We start from the raw sequence: 20169 nt of genomic DNA, 5'->3' as shown, positions 1-20169 counted from the left end.
GGAGCCTGATTTTTTTTTATATACCAGGTTTTAAAATTTGGAAGATTCTCCTCGTCCAGCCCGTGCACCATGCCTGCGCTCACTGGCATAGGAGGAGCCGCGAGCCTGGGGGGAAGAGGGGGCCACCAGCCCCCAAGCCATGCTCGGGGCAGGGTGTCTGGCATCCTGGAGGCAATGCATGCAGGAGCCCTGCTGCCACCCCGTTGTTCCTACATCTTTTGCAGGCTGTGAAGCCCAGGGTGGCAGGGCCACATGGCGCAGGTGTGCGGGCACAGCTGCCCATGCCTGGGGGGGAATCAGGGGCTCAGGCAGCTGCTGGCAGCACAACCCGGGGCCCAGCTGATGTGAGAGGCAGCCCAGGCACTGGAGGGCTTGCTGGCTGGTCGCTGCTCCTTTTACCCACTGAATAGCCCTGTAATTTACTGCAGAAATTGGGGATAATATGCTGGTCCAAACTGCTTTCTTATTCTGGTTTCTAATTTCCCCCCAAAATTCTCACCAAGCTCCTTGCCCGGTGCAGTGAGTCCCCTGGGTTAATTATGGATTTGGGCAGAAGGTGATTTTTTTTTTTCCCCCCTGGCTGATTTTCCAGCAGATTTGCCTTTCACGTCCATTGCCTTTCTCCTTGATTTTCTTCCTAAAGGAGGGTAAACACATGCCTCACACTGATGTTCTCCGGGCTGTTCATTACTCTCTCGCTCTGCCATTCATGGGGTCATATTCTTGAACTGTTCTCATTTACCTTTCAGAAAATCCTGGAAGGGAAAGACAAATGTCGTTCTGCCTCCTTGGAGCCGACGAAGTCTGAGAAGAGCAAATACAGCCTGGTCCTGATCACACTGTTTCTATTTGCCCCTGTGAAGCTGGAGCGGGCTCTGTAAAGGGAGGGTGCAGGCAGCACCAGGGCCAGGCTCAGCTCCATCTATTTCTTGCTGCCCATGGGACCCATTTTGAAAGGCTTGGGTGAATTTGTGTGCCTCCAAACAGCCAAGGAGGTGCTAACTTGTCCCATGCTTTTCCTGAGCCCAGAGGAGGGATAGTGATGCTGAGGGAGGTCCTGGGTTAGCCAGGGCAGTCCTTGAGCAGCGGAGGTTGTGCCCACAATGTTTTGTCTTGGATTTCTACCCCGAGAGGGAGCTTTTCCCTGTATTTTGCTCTAGAGCCCAGGAAGACGCTTCTCCTCCCGCCCACCCACATGCCAGCCCCAGCCCCAGCTTGCCTACCTGTGCCAGGGGTGATGCCCCCTCCAAGGAACCAGGGGACAGGGTCTGACCTGGCCGCTCAGAGCCCTGTCCCCAGGCTGGCAGGACCCTTCCCATGGCCAGCGGGTGCCAGCCGCAATGGGGGTCTCCCAAAGGATGAGCAAGTGGGTGCTGGGGAGGTGATGGCTGGGTCGGGCGGAGAAAGGACAGCAGTGAGAGCCCCCAGGGTGGGATTACTATCACAGCACCTCATGCCCGAGCCACAGAGAGCATGCTGCGGCATTTCCTGGAAAGCAAACCCAATGGTAGGACCAAGAGGTGAGAGATGCAGACATTGCCTACCCAGTACCCACTGCCTCTCTCCAGTCACAGACACAGGCAGCTCTCAGAGAGTCGGCTGGAGAGCAGCAGCTGCACAACCCTCCTGCGTGCCCCCTTGCAGCTGAGCCGGGCAGAAACAACCCACAAATGCCATGCAGGGTCCTCTCCTGGGGTAGCTCTGGGGACAGGGGACTCATTTGCTGCTCCAGTTGTTACATTTACTTAGGTGATGCTGCTATGCAGCCCCTCCATGCCAGCAGCTGCACAGGGAGAATCGGCCTTGCTACCTGGGGATGGCAAGGTGATGAGACATGGGGATGGATAAGATACCTTTGCCAGGATGCCACTTGCAGCAGGGACCCCAGGACAGCCACACCAGAGCCCATAACAGAGTGGGAGGCAGAGGACAGAGTGGGGGAGCGAACCTGGCGTCACACTACGGTCCTCATGGCACCATCCTCTGCAGCCACATGACCACCACCAGCAGGTAGCACCCAGCATGCTGTCATGTGGGGGCACAGTGACGGCTTTGTTGGCACCGTGACACACACCAGCTCCGTGGGATGCAGGTGCCATCATGGTGGCCCCGCACCCCGACTCTCACAGCCCAGATTCCCCCAGTCACTGCCTGAGCTGCTGCTGTTTGCATCTGTGCAGCAGCGGGAGGATTTGTCGTCTAATTAGACAAATCCTTCATCTCCACCACGGCGGCTGTGCTGGGGGGGAGTCAGTGGGGGGGCACAGGGCTGGGGGGCTGTTTTCTTATTCCTTCTCCCCCCTGCTTGCTGTCTGATGCTGCAGATGTGTAATGCTTCATTTTCCAAACTTGTCCCTCCCGGGGGTCTCTAGTGGGGAAAAAAAAAAATCTCATCCAATTAGGCTGAGGTGGGCAGCCTGCAGTTAGTGCCATGTAGCGCTAACGCACGTTTTGCTTGCGGTGATCTGCTTCTGCTTTCATGCTTGGAGACCGCTGGGGTCAAGGGCAGGAGAGCCACAGAGGCGAGAACAGCAAACAGAGCTCATCAAAGCCTGCAAGCGCTCCTGCTGCAGCGAAGGATGCGCATTGCCATGGCAACCGTGGCCAAGGATGCACAGAGCTGGGTACCCCAAAGCAGGGAGGAGACTGGGGGACCACGCTGACCCTGTCCCACATCCCCCATCTGTCTTAGCTGATGCAACACCCTTTAGCCCGGCAGTGGCTGCAGCATTGATTTTGCACAGCAGCTCCTCTCCTTCCCAGGCTCAGGCAGGGCAAAGAGCTGAGGGGTGTGGGGCTAGGGCAGGCAGACGTTAGGGGCTGGGTGGTCTTGCAGTGTCAAAATCCAGTAGATTTTCCCCAGAGTAACTGGAAATGCTGCAAGCAACCAGAGCAGGGGTCAGACTAGTGCTGTCACCCCCAGCACTGCTCCCCGCAGCTCACTGGCAGATCCCAACCCCATTTGATCGCCAGCTTCACCAAGCAGGGCCATTTCTGGGAGCAGAAATGGGAGCATGCTCAGCCAAGAGCGAGCTCTGCGCCAGTCCAAGCTTCGTCCCTGTAATTCCCCTCCAGCACCCCAGGGCGCTCTGAGGACAAGGCAGGCAGCAAAGGGGTGACCCGTGGGAAAAGAGAAGGGACACGAAGATGGGAAAAGGCCAGGTCACCCTGGGGGGGCGAGGTGCCCACTGAGGGTTTTGGCATCTGTGCCAGGCTTTGCTGCTGGCCCCAGGAGTCTCGCTTGACACTTATCTAAATTAAATCTCCCTGTTCAATGTGCCCAGCTTGCCAAGGTCATGGGATCAGCCGGTTACCATTGCTCCAGCTTTCTCTCTGCAGTTCCCTCTGCACTTGCTCTATCTGCAAATATGATCCAAGTAGCTTACTCAAAGCAGAGCACCATTGGTGCCAGGAAGCACAAGGTCCACAGCCCATGGAGGGGAAAAAGCAAGTTAGGACCATCTACGCCATGTCTTCAGGCCAGGGTGGTAGTTCCCTGCTTGTACATGATGGGGGGACATATATGAATTATTTCCTTGAGAACCTGCCATAAAATATCAGAAATATGTTAGACACATGTGGATAAGCACCCGTTAGATGAGGGGTTGGTTTTGAAGAACAAGCGTTGGTCCCTTTTTTTTCTTTGATAGCTTTCAGGAGAGCAACATCTGAAACACCCCCCAACCTGCATGGAGGATGCCCAAAGGCTCCAGGATGCTGGGAAGGGCTCGGACAGCCTTTGTGCAAATGACGACCACCTCGACAGAGCGCAGAAGAGCTCCCCAAGGCAGCACTGAGCTGCACAGCCACTGGCAGTGTGGCCGCTCCAACATGCCCTGGCCCTCCCTCAGCCGCCCGGCCGGCTCCCATCTGGGACAGCATCTGGCCCTGACAGCAGCCATGCTCTGCCCACATGTCCTCCATCACAGCAGTCCCCAGGATGGCATGACGTACATCAAGGCTGCATGGTGGCACAAGGGACCGAATCCCTGTGGATCACCCTGAAAAGTCCCATCATGGATGCAGACATGGGCCCAGGGCCAGATCATGCATTTCTCATTGCCTGGCTCTGAGCGATCTGCTTGCGACAGCAGAGTTGCGCAGGGCTGAGCTGCCCCCATGGCAAAGAGGGTGGTGAAGGTGGATGGGGCTGGCCCAGCTGCATCCTGCCATGCTGGGACTGCCTCCAAGCCTGGGAGAGGCTTGCCAACCCTGTCCCCTCGGGCCACCTGCTCATGTGTCCCAAACTCAGCTCCCCAGCAGCTCAGACACTCAGGGACAGGTGAGGTCCCTTGGCTTGATGCTGCCCCCCCCCAGTTGTACGAAGGGACACATTTCCTTAGCACATGCAGCAGCCCCACAGCCACAGTGATGGGCTGAGCTCCTCAGGCCTCGCTGCCCCTCGTTGGGGAAATGAGCCCTGCTGCAGCACCCCACCCCCAGGCTGGTCCCCAAATGGACCAGACACATCCCAAGGAGCACCCACAGGAGCCGGTGTGTCCTAACTGCTGTTCCTGAGGAACACCCAGATGAGCCAGTGTGACCCTCTGGGATTAGCAAAGGAACCAGTGCTGGGATGAAACACAGCTCAGAGAGGTCACTGAAGATGCTCTCCCCTCACGCAGTATTTTGGGGACTGCTAGCTGAGCAGTTGCATCTGGCACAGCCCTGGAGAGAGGTGCCAGGTCACCTTGGAGCAGGAGGAGGGAAGAGGTGACCTCTGCGCCTGGCTGCTCGGGGAGCGGGAGGGCCAGCCCTATGGCTGCTGTGGGGCCACCCAGCCCCACCGGCTGGCTGCCCTTGGCCTGTCCTGCAGCACAAAGCATCTCTCCGCAGCTGCTGCGTGCAGCGCCCACCCCATGCCGCACCAACAGTAGGCGTATTTTTAGCCTGGAAAAGCGCCACAAAATGATAGAGTGACATTAGCTGGAGTTGGGAACCAACGTCTTGGTTCACCTTGCAATCTCCTCCGGGTCACACTGCCCAGCTCATCTGAGCTCAGCACCGCTGCATAAGCACCAAGCAGCCACTGGGCTCCCCAGCACCACCGCCATCCTCCCATGCCACAGTGCCACCTTCCCCTAGGAGCAGCCCCAAATCCCCCCAGCACCCCATGACCTTCCTGGGCCACTGGAGGGGGTGTCCTGCCCTGTCCTGCTGGTGGCTACACCTGAACCCAGTGCCCATTTGCCCTGCTGAGACGTGGTGGGGGTTCGGGCTCTCTGCCCATGCTCTGGTGCCAGTGGGGCCACAGTCTCCCCATCAAAGCACCACCGCAGTTATTCATCCCTTAGCCATGCATTTGTTGCCCTGACATGATTTTTGTTCCTGCTGGGAAAGGAAGGCACCTGCAGCCCATTATACAGTTTCTCTGGGGAAAGACGGGGGCCAGCACAACACTGGGGAACCAGACAAATGTGCCGTTAAATGAGAAGGAAGCGCCCAAACCGGGCGCATGCCGGGCAGCCAGGGAAAGCCACAAGCTGGCAGCAATGCACAGCCACCCTCAGAATGTGTTTTCTCTGGCATTAATTTCACACCCGATTAGACACCTCAAAATGTTTGCTTCAGGGGAGCCTGCCACCATGTCCACCCCAGGGCAGAGGGACTGTCATCTCCCCGGATGCAGGCATGTGGGGTTTTCCTATTTGTTTTGCTGCTTTCCTTAGAAACAGCAATGAGACTGTGTCTGCTTTCCCTTGCTTTCACTGGTTGGAGGATTAAAAAATGGAAAGGGGAGCTGGCGTAACCCTAAACTGAAGGCACAGAAGCCTTGAATCTTTCACAAGGAGCACTTTGCTCCCCAGCACTCATTAAGCATTTAAGCAATCGGTACAGAGCAGAAGCACACAGCAGCACTTGCACGCCGGCTGGCTGGCAGAGCCCTCTGCATTCCGTGTATCTGTTTCACGCCTTGGTTTCTGCAAAAAAATCCCAGTCCTAGGGCAAAAGAGAGAGGAGGATGTCCAGAGCTGGCTGGGTTGGCTGGGAGCCCTGGGAGAGGGGAAGGAAGGCAGAAGGGAATTAGGAGACAGAGGATGGAGGTCCCTGCTGTGTGGTGCTCTCTAATTAAAATAAGCAGTCTCCTAGAGCATCTGCCTCTGCCCCTAATTAATTGCAGAGTCGTTATCTTGTCTTTGGCGGGAGGCTGGCCTGCATGCCGGCTGCTCACTGTGGCTGGGGCTGCAATGTGCAGAGCACGCGACGCCCCCGAAAACGGGAGCTGCCTCTAAGCTTCTATCAGCCCCGCCCCCGGAGCCCGTTGTCCCCCGAGCCTGCTGGAGGGGAGCTGGATCAGGTTGCTTAAAGACCACCACAAACCTGTGCCTACCTGAAGCTTCTGCTCCTCCTGGTGCTCCAGGTTCCCCTGGCTCCAGGGCAAAGGCAAAGTCCTTTGATTCCAAAAGACAGACTGAGGAGCAGCATGGGCAGCAGCATCCCAGCCCCCCAAGTGGGGCTGCCAGTGGGGGAGCCCAGGGGGGCTTTGTGGCCCTACACAAAGAGCAAAGTGCACTCCCATTCACCCCCCCCAACACGAACACCACAAAACTGATCTTACAGGCAACTGTTCATCCCAAAGTTGAGCTTAAGCACCTCTCAACCTTTTATCTGGAAAAAAACCAAACCTGTTTTCAAGGGGTTAAATCACTCAGCCACTCGGAATTGTGTTGTCTGCGAATGCACTACACAGTTTATCAGGCAGGATTAAATATATAGATGTGGCAATGCAGGGGCTGAGCAGCAGAGAGGGGTCAGGATCCGGGCAGTGTGGATTGGCACAGCCCTCCTCCAGGCTCTGGATCCAGGCAGATTTGAGGAGGGTAAGAGTCCGGCCCCAGAGAACAGTTTGATGCGGGCTCAGAGATAGCGGAGGGAAAGGGAAAAAAAGTTATCACACTTTCCTCCTTGTCTTAGCAACCCCAGCCTCTGCTGCCTGCATCTCTCGTATTAGCAGAGCCTGGCACCGTGACAGGTATGGCTTCAGGGCAGGGACAGGGTTATCCCCAGAGAGGGCTATGCCAATGCCAGCCCTGGGGACTGCACTAGGCTGGCAGCCTCTGCCCACACCCTGGATCATAGTGTGGCCCTTGCCGCGGCCGGCCTTGCTGCCCCCGGGGAGAGCAACCACAGGGCAGCCTGGCAGTGGATGCCTGCCTCTGGGAGCCCATCCCTGGCAGCTGCCTGCTGGCTGGCATCTTTGCTGTTTACAAGAAAAAACACCTCATGCTCTGATTTGAGGAACATGGAGGAGAAGCCTGTTCTTGTCACTCTCAAAAATCCCCTGGCTGGGATGCGGCACAGTGCCTGGGAGCCCTGGGCATGGCTGGGGTCTGCTTTTGCAGCTCCTGCTCCATCCCCCTGACCCGGCTGGTAACAAATCAGCACTGCCTTTGCCTTCCTGATGAGATGCTCGCTGCCTTCATTTTCTCAGAGCTTATTCTCAGCACTGCTTTGCTCCTTGCAGCACTGGCTGCCTGCAGAGCTGCAAGGTAGGCAGGAGGGCCACAGCTGCACTGTCCCCAGCAGCCTTGGCCGTCAGGGAGCCGCGTTGCTGCGTTGGCTTCGCTGGCCTCTCCAAGGGCCTTGTTAGCTTGGCCCTGGTGCCCTGCTGACCGCAGCATGTGCGGCCGAGGCTTGTAGCTGGTTATCTTGAGAGCCAGTGCTCATGGTCACCTGCAGAACTGGCTCCACAGCCACTCCAGCCATCCCCGGGCCCCTCGGCGGATGCAGGCGTGGATGCAGGCACGCCACCCAGGTGCCTCGGTTTCCCCAGAAGGCAGACAGGATGCGGCTGGCTCCCCTCCTCCCAATGGTGTCAGGTCCACTTAGCTTGGACAGTATCTGGAAGAGGAGCTGTCGAGCAGTGTGCATTTGCTCCGCACCCCGAGGCTCCAGATCCTGCCTTGCGCCTGCCAGCACCGTGGCCCCATAAACATTAATGGCAACGGTAATTGGAGGAGACTTCTTCCAGCTCCTGGTGCTGGGAGAGCTGATGAGTGGGGACGAGGACTCCTGCACACTGTCTCGCAGCTAAGTGCCCACTGCCTAGGGCCCCCTGTCCTCTCCCCTGTGCTGGACAAGGCGCCCCAGGCTTGGCTTCACACAGCCAGCCCTCACTCATGCTGCCTCCCTACAGCAAACTCAGCAGGGAGCTCTTAAAATCCTGCGCTGGCTTTCTGTGGAGGAGAAGCCAGTGCAGACCTGAGCCCCTCGCTTGCCCTGGGGAGAGCAGGCACGGGGGGTACCGTGCTCTCCTCCTCCACTGAGATCCTCCTCTGTGGACCCCTGCAGCAATGGCTTCATACGGTGGCCCCCAGCCATTACTGAACTGTAATTAACACAAACAAACGAGATGAGCCAGCCATGGTAGGGTGAACGGAAACCTTGAATGACATATCCGCTGGGAATCATTTATTCTGCGCTTTTCTCTTTTTTTAATACTATTCACTTCCTCGCAAATTAATCACAGATTGCCTAGGACCAGGGACGACTCTGCGGCTCGGCCGGGTGGCCCCAGGGGACAGGGCAGAGGCAGCCGAGCAGGCCGAGACCCAGCCCTGCCTATGCCGCCCTGGTTAACAAGCAGCTCCCCTCTCTCTGCCTCTGTTTCCCTCTCCCTGGCAGCCACTGCAGCTCCCCAGATGATGCAGACATGACTGTCCATCTTGCCTTCTCCAAAGAGCTTACCTGCCCCTACCGAGGGACAGGATTGCCCGTCCGCTGAGCCTGTGGTAAAGGCAAGCACAGGGGTCCCTGCAGGAGGGCTGAGCCCCCCGGGGTCTGTGCCCCAGCCTGCCTGCGCACCGCCAGGCCAGGCAGAGGGAGGAAGGAGCCCGGATGTTCCCAGCCGCTCCCTCCCGCCCAGACGGGCAGTGCCTTCGGGGCATCCCTCAGCCCCCGCACATCCCGCGATCCCAGCACCGTCCCTTGTCCCCGGAGCATCCCTCAGACCTGCACATCCTTTGATCCCAGCACAGCCATCCGCCCTGCCACATCCCCCAACCCCGACGCACCCCCGGCCCCTGGTGCGCCCCTGAACCCTCGCAAACCCTGCCAGGGAGCTGCCTCCCTCCCCAGCGCCGGGCCAGGGCCCTGTCGCCCCGCGCCGAGGAGCCCCCACCCGGGGACGCGGGCTCCAGGACAGCCCCGACGGGGCGGCAGAAGACCCCGAGGCGGTGGGGAGGAGGCGGGCACGGCGGCGGGTAGCCCCCCGCCGCCGTGCCCGCCTCCTCCCCGCCGCGGCGGACGAGGCTCCGCCCGGCTCCCGGGGCCCGCAGCCGGCCGGCGCCCACCCCGCGGCGGGCTCCCGCTCGCCCGGACTATGAGGAGCGGGACCGGGCGGGGGGCGGCGGCAGCGGCGGCGGCAGCGGCCCCGGTGCGGCGGGAGCGGGAGCGGGGGCGCCGCCGCCGCCGGCCGGGTCATGCCCGTGCGCCCGGGGCGGCGGGGCTGCGGGCTGCGGCGGGATGGGCGCGCTCCGGGCCGGCGCCCTCGCCTTCCTCCTCCTCCTCCTCCTCGGCTGCCTCCTGCCCCGGCGCGGCCCGCTCAGGTGAGCGCACGGCGCGGGTGCTCGGCGCTGCGCGTCCAGCGGGGCGGCCCCCACTCGCGGGCCCTGGGGCTGCGCGGGCCGCTGCTCTCCGCACCGCTCCCCCGCAACCCCCTCCTCCGGTACCCGGACCCCCATCCCCCCGGAGCCACATTTCCCCTCCGGGACCTGGGCATCACCCCCTCTCGGAGACGGATCTCTCCTGCGGTACCCGGGCATCCCCTCCTAGACACGGAGAAGCCCCGGGACCCACACCCCCACCCCCGACCCAGACCTCTCTCCAGGGGCTGCTTCCCCCCAGCCAGAACCCTCCCAGCCCCCATCCGGACCTCCCTGCAGGCTGCCAGAGCTCCCCCAAATCTAGCCTCGCCTCCCATTTCCCGGGACCCTGACCCACCACCCCGGCGACCCACCAGACCTTCCCCCTCGAGCATCAACCACACACAGCTGGGCTCTGCCTGTCCCCAGCAGCCCCTGCCCCAGTGCTGGGTCCCCGATGGTGCCAGCCAGGGGGACCGTTGCCACGGTGGGAGAAGGGACAATCTGAGCCAGGTGATGGCCCAGACAGCTCCTTATCCAGTGCTGCAAAGCCCGTGCGATGCCCAGACCCTCTTCTGGCTCCTCCAGGTGTCTGGGGGGGACTCAGGACAGTGCCTGACCCAGCCCCTGGGTCACCCAGGCCAGTGGGTGCCCCAGGTCCCATAGGTGCAGGAACAACTCTTGGCCCACTTGTGTGGAAAATCTAAAGCTCTCGGTGCCCTTTTTTCCTCTCCGGCCACCTTGGATGCTGTCTGGGACAAGATGGGATGCAGGGGAGAATGGACCAGGCAGGGAGGGGTTGGGGGGCTGCAGCACCCCTGGGCTGAGCCCGCTTCCTGTCCCCACTCCCCCACCACTCAGCCAGTACAGCTGGAGCAGTGCGGGGGAGAACTGCAGCATTTGTGATGGGGAGGGGAGAAATCATGTCAAAATGTCATTGCTTCACATGTGAAAACCGCTTGTCTCGGGGTGGCATTTTTAGGCGGATGTAAGTGTTTTCCAGCCCCACCATCCCCTCGCTCCACGGAGGTGCTGAGCCTCAGAGGGCCCCACAGTGCCTGGGCCAGGTTAGTGTCAGAGTCCCCTGGGGCAGGCAGTGCCTGAACTGGGGAGCTGCAGCCAAACCTTGAGAAGAGCCAGGACCAAGGGGCTGTGCCCAGGGGCTGTGTCCAGGGGCTGTGTGCCAGCATGGCCCTGCCAGTGATGCCGCTGGAGGTGACTGCACCCAGGGCATTTCTGCACTCCCTGCAGCCCTCAAGGTCCGAGCATTGCTGGGGCTGCAGATCCTCCACTGCTCAGCCAATTAGCTGAGCCTCTTCAAGGAGCTAGCTGCCACAGCACCAAGGGAGCCTTCCTCCCACATGCTACAGGGGAGAACCCTCATCCTCCTTTCCAGCGAAGGACATGGTTCATAGTTGTGCGGCAGGCAGAGACCTGACTTAACTCCTTGTTACCCTGGCATCTCGCAGCCCTCCTCCCAAAGGCGCATCTCTCTAATGCAGCTCCTGGAGGGGGAATTTCTCCCAGCCTTTTGCTCTTGGCCAGGACCAGTCTCAGGAACTCTCTGCTGTCTGTCTCAAATTAAGGGAAAACCTGCCCAGCTGGATCATTTTGGGGTGGCCGTTGTGGCCATTTCTAGCTGGCAAGGATGCACATAAGCCCCTCCAGGATGAATCCCACTCCCCTGAGAGGAGGTAGGAACAAGGTGTGTTGGTAGGAACAAGAAAGTAGGAACAAGGACCCCAGGGGGTCCCAGCTCCCAGCATCATCCTCTGCTTGTGATAACGGGGTTGTGGCTCCAAGCAGGAGTGGGACCCACCTGGGCAAAGAGTTATGAGGCAGCGTGCAGCAGCACCAGCAGTGTGCTCAAAGCTCCTTTTGTGTCCGGACGTATCTGGCTAATTCCTCTCCATCACAGCCACATGCCTAGCAATGTGGTGAGCGAATGCCTCTTGCATTGTTCCTTGAAATGATCATTATAGACTGACAGAAGGAGAGAAACTGGCAGGCTAAGATGCGTTCACAAAAATATCCCCTCAACCTCAAGGTCAGTTTAAATAAGTCTCCATCATCATTGGGAGCGCTGCATGGGAGAGCTCATGTCAGCTCTGTGCCATGGCCGGTGCGGAGGTGGACTTTGCTGCTCCTCTCCTGCCACGTCGTCTTGGCCCCTGGCAAGGTGTCACAACCCCAGCTGTGCTCCTGGGCACCTCCTCACTCATGCCAGGCCAGCCCATGGCTCGAGGGGAGTGTTGTGTCCCCCAAGCACCCCAAGCCATGAGTCCATGCCAGGCAGGGTACAGATGTTTGCTCAGCAACTCGAGCCAGGGCTGGCGATTGAACCCGGGAAGGACTCTCCCTGCCTTCCTCCTCCAGCACCAGCACAGAGCCTGGCTGCCATGCACGAGGCCATCACCTGCTGTGCCCCGTCCCTACTGCAGCCCTGGAGCTAGGAGGCACCTGGCCCTGAACTCCAGGGAACACGGCAGGCAGGGGCTTTGCCGGCAGGGGGACAGACAAAGCGCAGGCACGCGGCACTCAGGCTGTGGCAGGGGACGGGGGAAGCCGCTGGGATCACAGCAGAAGGAGGAAGGGGTCCCTGGGATCAGTGCGCTGACTTGACACTGGAACAGATGCGGCGCAGGCATAGCTGCTTCCCCTGGCAGCTGGCAATCCCCTCGGGGTGCCAAAATGTGCCTGCAGACCCCTGGTGCCAGCAGGCAGCTAACCTGCCTCCTCTGCCCCGCAGGCTGGTCTCAGGGCGGGAGGAGATTAAAGCTGCTTCCCGAAGCTTGCCCCAGCCCATGTCACCCTCTGATTTCCTGGACAAGCTTATGGGACGAACGTCAAGGTATGACGCCCGGATTCGACCCAACTTCAAAGGTAAGGGGAGGATGTGAGGCTCCCAAAACCTGGCAGTGACCCATGGTTATGGCTGCCCAAAACCAGGGAACGGGCAGGTATGGGTTTGGGGGCAGGACCCTGACCCACGTCCCTCCGTCCCAACACCCTCCCCAGAGTCCCAGCTGCTCCTGCGATCACAGCCGCCCTGCGTGTGCCTGCTTTGCCTGACAGCATGGGTGGCTGCAGTGCTTGCAGGGTGTGCTGGGGCTCACCTCATCACACTACAGGGGTGAGCCCAGTGGGCAGGGGGATGCTCGTGTGCATTCATCCACGCAGTGTGTGCAGGAGGTGGCATCACCATCTGTGTGCCTGTGCGGTGCCCGTGTCTCCCTGGCCAGTGGTGAGAGGAGGCTTCATGCTGTTTTCCAGGTCCACCCGTCAATGTGACGTGCAACATCTTCATCAACAGCTTCGGCTCTGTCACCGAGACCACCATGGTGAGGGTTTCGCCAGCACGACGGGCTCCTCTGCCAGCTGGTGATGGCTCTGCTGGGGATCATGCAGGTCCTGGTGCCCGAGCCCGTGGCCATGCTTACAGGGGTCCTGTGAGCCCTTCTCTGGAGCCAGCCCTGGCACCGCGGTGGGGACATGCAGAGCCATAGCAAATGGCTGTGGCTTTTCGGGGTCAGTTAACCAGAGCTTGGCTGTGTGGGCCACATTGCCCGTGCCTGAGCTGGGACAGACACCCCGAAGGGTCAGAGCGAGGCAGCCGGTGGTAGCTCCTTGCTGTTCGCAGGCTCGGCAGGTGCCATACAACACAAGCGAGCTCTGTGTCCCCGCCATCCCTAGCCTCCTCGGGTGCATGAGGAACTCCTCTGAGGAAGCCCCAGGGCTAAAAATTCCCTATTTGTGCTGCTGCAAAGCCTTAATACCATCAACCATCACATCAACCGCCCAGAGGGCCACAGAGCCCTGCGAGGAATGCTGCAGGCAGTGGCTACTGGTCCTCCTCCTCCTGTTCCTCCTGTCAGCTGCTGTGGCTTTGGCTTTTTAATTTCCCCTGGCTGCCAACAGTATGGGAAGGCTCCTGAGCTGCCCCTGCCCCGTGCATGGTTAGTGTCAGGCAGGCAGCACCTGCAGGGCTGAGCCTTGACTGAGACTCCCTTTCAACTCCTCCTCCATCTCTTCCTCCTCCTCCTTCTCCTTCTCCCCGGGCACCATGGGGTGCTCACAACTGACACGGTGCCCTCTGCCCCAGGACTACCGGGTGAACGTCTTCCTGCGGCAGCAGTGGAACGACCCCCGCCTGGCTTACCGCGAGTACCCTGATGACTCTCTCGACCTTGACCCCTCCATGCTTGACTCCATCTGGAAGCCAGACTTGTTCTTCGCCAATGAGAAGGGGGCCAATTTCCATGAGGTCACCACTGACAACAAGCTGCTGCGCATCTTCAAGAACGGCAACGTGCTCTACAGCATTAGGTAGAACCCTTCTCCTCCAGTGCAGTGCCCGAGTCGGGAGGCAAAGCTTTCCTCTTGCCTCCCATGGGGCAGCTTTCCCCCCACTGACTGCCCCAGCCCCCAGCAACCCCCTCCTTTCCTCTGCCTCCTCCAGGCTGACACTGATCCTGTCCTGCCCCATGGACCTCAAGAACTTCCCCATGGACATCCAGACGTGCACCATGCAGCTGGAGAGCTGTGAGTACCTAGGGGGGTTCAAGCTGTGCTTTGTCCCCCCCATCTGATCCCATCCCATCCCATCCTGTGCTGTCCCGTCCCATCCCATCCCATCCCATCCCATCCCAAAGGCTGGCATCTCCCTGCTTCTGAGGGAGGTGAGCAGGAAGGAGCAGTCATTCAGGGTGGGGATGAACTGGGTGCACATCCCCCCTGTCCCATGGCTCCCTCCGTTCCCTCCAGTTGGCTACACCATGAATGACCTCATCTTCGAGTGGCTGGAGGAGCAGGAGGCTGTGCAGGTGGCAGAGGGCTTGACGCTCCCACAGTTCATCCTCAGGGATGAGAAGGACCTGGGCTATTGCACCAAGTACTACAACACAGGTGAGCACTCCAGGCTCACAGGTGAGTACCCGCTGCCACCCCCCCGCCACAGTCCGGGGTCCCTCTCACCCACTGGGCCCATCTTTCCCCACAGGCAAGTTCACCTGCATCGAGGTGAAGTTCCACCTGGAGAGGCAGATGGGTTACTACCTGATCCAGATGTACATCCCCAGCCTGCTCATTGTCATCCTCTCCTGGGTCTCCTTCTGGATCAATATGGATGCAGCACCGGCCCGGGTGGGCTTGGGCATCACCACCGTGCTCACCATGACCACGCAGAGCGCGGGCTCCCGTGCCTCCCTGCCCAAGGTCAGCACCAGCCCCGTGCTGGGCTCTCATGCTGCAGCCTGCCCAGGGCACCTGGAGTGCCTGCTGCTGCCCCCAGTGCCCCGGGGGCAGGGACAGCCTTCCCTTGGGAGTGGCTGGCTCTGTAGCCTTGCCAGCTGGGGTACCCCATGTGCCGAGGGGGGAACACAGCGCTGCTCAGCCGGGCGAGCTCTGGCCCGTGTATCCCAGCTGAGAGAGCTCCTGTGCCTCTCAGCAGCGGGGAGAAGCTGACAGTGGGGGGGGATGAGCGAGGCAGGGGGCAGTGGGTCCCTGAGCCCCCTCTCACCCTCACAGGTCTCCTACGTGAAGGCCATCGACATCTGGATGGCCGTGTGCCTGCTCTTCGTCTTTGCTGCCTTGTTGGAATATGCAGCTGTCAACTTCGTCTCCCGCCAGCACAGGGAGTTCATGCGCCTGCGCCGGCGCCAGCGGCGGCAGAGGATGGTGAGTCCCTCCTGCCACTGCTGTCATGATGTCTGCCCATCCTCAGCTGCTGAGGGGATACCCCGGGGCTGCAGGGCCAGTTTCTCAGCAGCCGTCGGGGCAGGGCTCGACACTGGGCTGTGTCCTGCTGCCTGGGGCTTGCGGCTGGTCCCTCCAGCATACCAGGGACCCATGGGCATCGCAGTCCTTCTGCCTGCCTGAGCAGCACAGTGCACAACACCCATGGGTGCCCCAGGCCCTGCCAGCACAAACACACCCAGGGTGCCATCCTCCTCCTGCCGGACATCCTCAGGCTCTGCTTCCTCTAAAAAAGCAGAAAAATAAACAGTGAGGGTGGGGGAAACAGCCTTTCCCCTTACCTGCAGCCCCAAACCCGGGATCCTCACTGTGCCGCAGCAGTGGCAGGGGCTTGCTGCTGCATCAGGGCGGTGGGGCACAAGGGGGACCTAGTGGCACCCAGGGACAGGGCCTGAGCTGCAGACAGGAGTGCAGCAGGGCCTGGAGAGGCAGCATCCCATGCTCACAGGACACCCCTCCCTTCCATCAGCCCATCGGCGCAGGCATCAGGTCTGCGGGATGCTCGGGAAAGGCACACAGCTGCCCCACTCTCATGTTCTTGCCGTAAGTGCACCACGGCACCAGTCCTCCATGGAAAACATGAGTACACATATACACCGCACAGGCTTGCAGTGCCCTGTGCAGCCAAATCCCTTTGGCATGTGCTGAGGACGCATCCCAGTGCTCAGGCACTGCTGGGGGGATTTTCCACCCACATGGAGCTCCCGGCCCCCTGCCATCCCCATCCCGGTGCCCAGAGCCACCATCCCCGGGGCCAGGGCAGAGCCATCGGTCACCCACTGTCCTGTTTCTGTTTGGTGCACACTGTTGGATGCCAAAAGGGCCTGAGCAGCGGGACGGCCAGCCTGGAGTCCCTGCGGCAGCTGAGCAGCCGGCACAGCGGCGAGCACACCTACACGATGTTCTTGCAGCTCTCCAACTCCCGGGTAAAGCACAACCCTCCGGCAGCCCCCCACGCAGTGCAGCGCAGCGCAGCGCACCCCCAGCCAGCCTCACCCACCCCCCCAGGACAAGGCCCCCAGGAGCCAGCCCTGGGGGTCAGCAAGGGCCTGTGGAGGAAGCAGGGCAGTGATTTGCACAGAGCATGTGCCCACAGGATGGAGCCGCCGCTCCCTGGGCTGAAAAGAGATTTGAGAGAGGACTGGGAATGGAGCAGATTTCCCTGGAGACACCCCCGCTCTGTGCCTCAGTTTCCCCTTCTGTAAAGCGGCACCAGCACAGCCCCCTTTGCCAAGGGATGAGTGATGCTGGGGCAGACTGATGGCTGCTCCTGGGCTGCTGCCCTGCTCCACAGGCCATGCCCACGCCTCCGGCAGGGTGAGAGTTCTGCCTGCCCGGCTTTCCTGGCACAGGCAGGTTTGAGGCACTTGTGGCTGCCTGCAGTAACTCCAGAGTGGGCAGTTGCTCAGGGCACATGGGCACTTTGCAGCTCGAGGCATAGGGAGGAGCAGTGGGGCAGGGCAGGCTCCCAGGCTGGCAGAGAGGTGCTGTGGGATGACCACAGCTCCAGGGAGATCAGGCCTGGTACATCCTCACCTCCCCACCCAGCTAGGCTGCCCTGAGCCTCGCCTCCACCATCATCAGCCTTTGGATGCCAGGAGAGGCTTCCCAGCTTCCCCCAGCACACTCTCTTGCTCCCTGCCTTTCACAGCCCCTGAGCACCAACCCCTGGAGACCCACCTAACTGGGGCAGGGAGGGGGAAGCTCTGCCGAACCAAGGAACCATCTGCTGGCTTAAAACAGACCAAAGTGCAGCCGCCCTGGGGTGGAGGCTGCAGAGCCACCCCAGCGTGCCGCTGGCAAGGCACTGGGTGCAGCCAGGAGCACCCTGGGTTGCTGCTCAGTCAGGGACCGGAGCAGAGCCCCGCTGCCTGGAGCTCCCGTGCTGGCGCTGCCTGACGCAGCACTGCCTGGGTGCCGCAGCCCGACAGTGAATCCCTCCCACAGATCCCAAAAAGCTGGGCCCAGGGAGCTCCCTGCACCCAGCCTTGGCCCCCAGTAAGCGCCCTGGGGCTGCCCCAGCCCAGAGGGACCCAACTGGGAGGACCAGCACTCGCAGTCTGCCATCTCCTCCCCAAACGCCGTGGCTGGGCCCGCTAGCTCCCCGGGCTGAGGGAATAGCTGCTGCCCCCCAGGCCACACAGGGCACCCCGACTCCCCCCCACTGCATCCCCCGGCATGGTCGCAAGCGCTCAGCCTGGGGCAGGGGAATAAAACTCAGCTGCAAAGGCGAATTAATCTCAGCAATTTGAGCCGCTGCTGCTCTTCCAGCTGGGAAATCTTGCTTAGCTGGCAGATTGCTGAGTTAAATAAAGACGCTAGGGCGCAAGCTCTCTGCATGAGAGGCCCCTTGCCGGCTGAGCGCCTGTGCAGGCCGACCGCAGTGAGGAGGCTGCTCTCCGCGGTTTGGAGGGCAGTCCTGGTCGGAGATGGCATTTCGGATCCAGCACCTGGGCTGTGTGTGGGCATGGCGCGAAGCGAGGGGCTGGCCTGCAGCACACCCCAGGAGAAGAGACCCACTGCAGCCAGATATGGCATTGGCAGGGCAGAGGGCGTTGTGAGCCACAGAGACCAAATGAGTGGCCTGGGAGCTTGGTGAGAAGCCAGACGTGCAGCCCAGGCTTGCATGTGCCGGTCCTTCACCAAATGTTTGTGCACATAACTCCCACTAAGGGTAAAAGAGGAGGACAAGGCAAGTTGCTAACGATGGACAGCTGTCAGTGGGGAGGAGCGCAGGCACCACTGGCTGGCACCTGAGGGGCTGCAAGGCGAGCAAGGGCTGTGCTGTGAATGATGGCTGTGGGCTGCGAGCCAAGGGTGAGGGCACGTGCCCAGCTCTGACGGCACTTTTGCAGGCTTGATCATGGGCAGGCAGCCCTTGCCAAGCAGCCATGGGGAGAAACGGGGGTCTGGGCCATTGGAGGCTGGGAAGCCCTGCAAGCCATGATGGTATCCAGGCTCCTGCATCCCTGCCCAGCTCTGCCCCAGCAAGCTGCCTCCCCCCCCTCCTATTCACCGGCACAGGCGTGCTTCCACCCCACAGCAAACACACTGCCACAGCAATGCCTACACCCCCAAGCTCCCTGCACCCTCAAGCTCCCTGCACCCCAATACACCCTGCAGCCCTGTGCCCTGCACCCCCATGCAACCTGCATCCCCTGCACCCCCATGTGCCCATCTCCCCCCTACACCTCAGTTCACCCCTGTCCCCCCTGGCTGCTGGAGAGCCAGGCTTCCCAAGCTCCTGAGCCAGAGCTGGGAGGAGGCTGGGGGGGATCAGTGTCGGGCTGCCAGGCTCAAGGTTGCACTTGGATTCATGCTTAAAACACATGCCGGATGACAAGGCAGTTGGTCAGTGCTCACCCCCACACCCCACACACACCACTGCCTGCCTCTGCCCTCAGCCTGACGGCCCTGTGCTTTTGCCTGCATGCTTTGGGCTTTCTGAAAAAGCACCTAACCTTGCACTGGGCACTTACATGACTGTATTGCCTGGCAAGGGGATGTATAGGACATGCAGCCACAAGTGCCTGCTCACCCTGCAGTATTGGTGCCCACAGGGTGCCCTGGCTGACAGCCTTTCCCTTCGCCAGGAGGAAGAGCTTGTCCGCGAGAGCCGCTTCTACTTGCGAGGCTACGGGCTGGGCCACTGCCTGCAGCCAAAGGATGGGGCTGGGGAGGGCCCCGGCATGCTGCTGCGGGAAGGGGAGAGCCTCCGCAGGCGCTACATCAATCGGGCCAAGCGTATAGACACCATCTCCCGAGCCGTCTTCCCCTTCACCTTCCTGGTCTTCAATATCTTCTACTGGGTCATCTACAAAGTGCTGCGCTCGGAGGACATCCACGTGGTGCCCTGAGGCCCAGAAAAGCATGACTGCCTCTTGGTCTGACCCCCCCAGTGTGCCCAGGTGCCACGAGCTCAGCCAGAACCACATTTCCCTCTGTCCCGGAGCAGCGGAACAGCAGGGCTGGGCCTTGGAGCCTGGACATGCGGCAGCCGCCATGTCCCTTCAGATGCCGGGGCACCGAGGTGGGGGATCAGCAACCCCAGGTGCCCACGGTCAGTTGGAGAGAGGGACCTCTCCTGTATGGTGTCACCCCAGGGTACCCAGGGATGCTGTGCTGCTTGGGGAGCCCCAAGTACCTGGGGATGCTGCACTGCCATGGCACAGGGGAGTCCCTGGTACTTTGGGATGCTGCACAGCTGGTGGCCAGGGAACATCACCTTCCAGCCAAACACCTTCCACCTCTCCGCACCTTCCGTGTCAGGCTGCTGCTTCTCCAGGCTGCGTCACTGAGCCATGGGCCACGAGCAGCCAGGCAAGAGGCTGCAGTCCTCTCTCCTCCCCTGGCCCGGCGCTTGGTTGCAGGAAACAGCAGGCAGCACCCCTGCCTGTGCCCAGACTGTGTGGGGTGCTCACTATGGCCCCATAGCCCCCAGCCCAGCGACGGACAGGGCCCCTCCGGCCCCCAGCCAGCTCCAATGCACAGGAAAGCAGTGGGTTGGGGATGCTTCCTTCCCTGCAGAGGCCAGAGCTGCCCATGATGCTGGTGGTCGCAGGCAGGACTATGGCAGGGACACTCCTCTGAGGAAACGCCAGTCCCGAGGCAGGCAGCAGGTGAGCCCTGACAGTGAAGGGGTGCAGATGGCCATTGCAGCCGCAGACAGGAGCCACTTGGCACTGGGGAGCCACACTGCACTACCTGCCTGCAGGGTAGGGCCCACAGCCCATCTTCCAAGGGAGATTTTTCAGGATGAAAGTAGTGGGGGCAGCTTGGCCAATCCCTTTGGAGGAGTAGAGCAAGTGGTGGCATCCCCAGACTGCTGCGT

At 60.9% G+C, this 20169-nt stretch overlaps 1 protein-coding gene across 2 annotated transcripts; it reads left to right on the top strand.

Moving 5' to 3' along the window:
- The first annotated feature begins 9465 nt into the window (after nt 1–9465).
- On the top strand, nt 9466–19195 carry LOC142415096 (glycine receptor subunit alpha-4). Of its 2 annotated transcripts, XM_075513098.1 has the most exons (10): nt 9466–9548; nt 12334–12467; nt 12858–12925; nt 13687–13910; nt 14044–14126; nt 14349–14489; nt 14584–14798; nt 15111–15260; nt 16160–16264; nt 18932–19195. In XM_075513098.1, exons 1-10 carry the CDS (start codon nt 9466–9468, stop codon nt 19193–19195), a joined length of 1467 nt encoding a protein of 488 aa, XP_075369213.1. The 2 variants fall into 2 exon arrangements, with proteins under 2 accessions (XP_075369213.1, XP_075369214.1); XM_075513099.1 differs by lacking the exons at nt 9466–9548; nt 16160–16264 and having other exon boundaries at nt 12353–12467.
- Nucleotides 19196–20169: the final 974 nt, after the last annotated feature.

This window comes from Mycteria americana, chromosome 10 (assembly GCF_035582795.1).
Source record: "Mycteria americana isolate JAX WOST 10 ecotype Jacksonville Zoo and Gardens chromosome 10, USCA_MyAme_1.0, whole genome shotgun sequence".
NCBI lineage: Eukaryota > Metazoa > Chordata > Aves > Ciconiiformes > Ciconiidae > Mycteria > Mycteria americana.
Note: the sequence above shows the minus strand (reverse complement) of the source record. Positions and strands in the feature narration are given on the sequence as shown.

What these genes read in the sequence shown, in the direction of transcription:
- LOC142415096 (XM_075513098.1), top strand. Translation starts at nt 9,466, where the DNA reads ATGGGCGCGCTCCGGGCCGGCGCCCTCGCCTTCCTCCTCCTCCTCCTC. An exon ending in AACGTGCTCTACAGCATTAG is followed by an intron (nt 13,911 to 14,043) that starts GTAGAACCCTTC and finishes TGCCTCCTCCAG; the next exon opens with GCTGACACTGATCCTGTCCT. An exon ending in CCCGTGCCTCCCTGCCCAAG is followed by an intron (nt 14,799 to 15,110) that starts GTCAGCACCAGC and finishes TCACCCTCACAG; the next exon opens with GTCTCCTACGTGAAGGCCAT.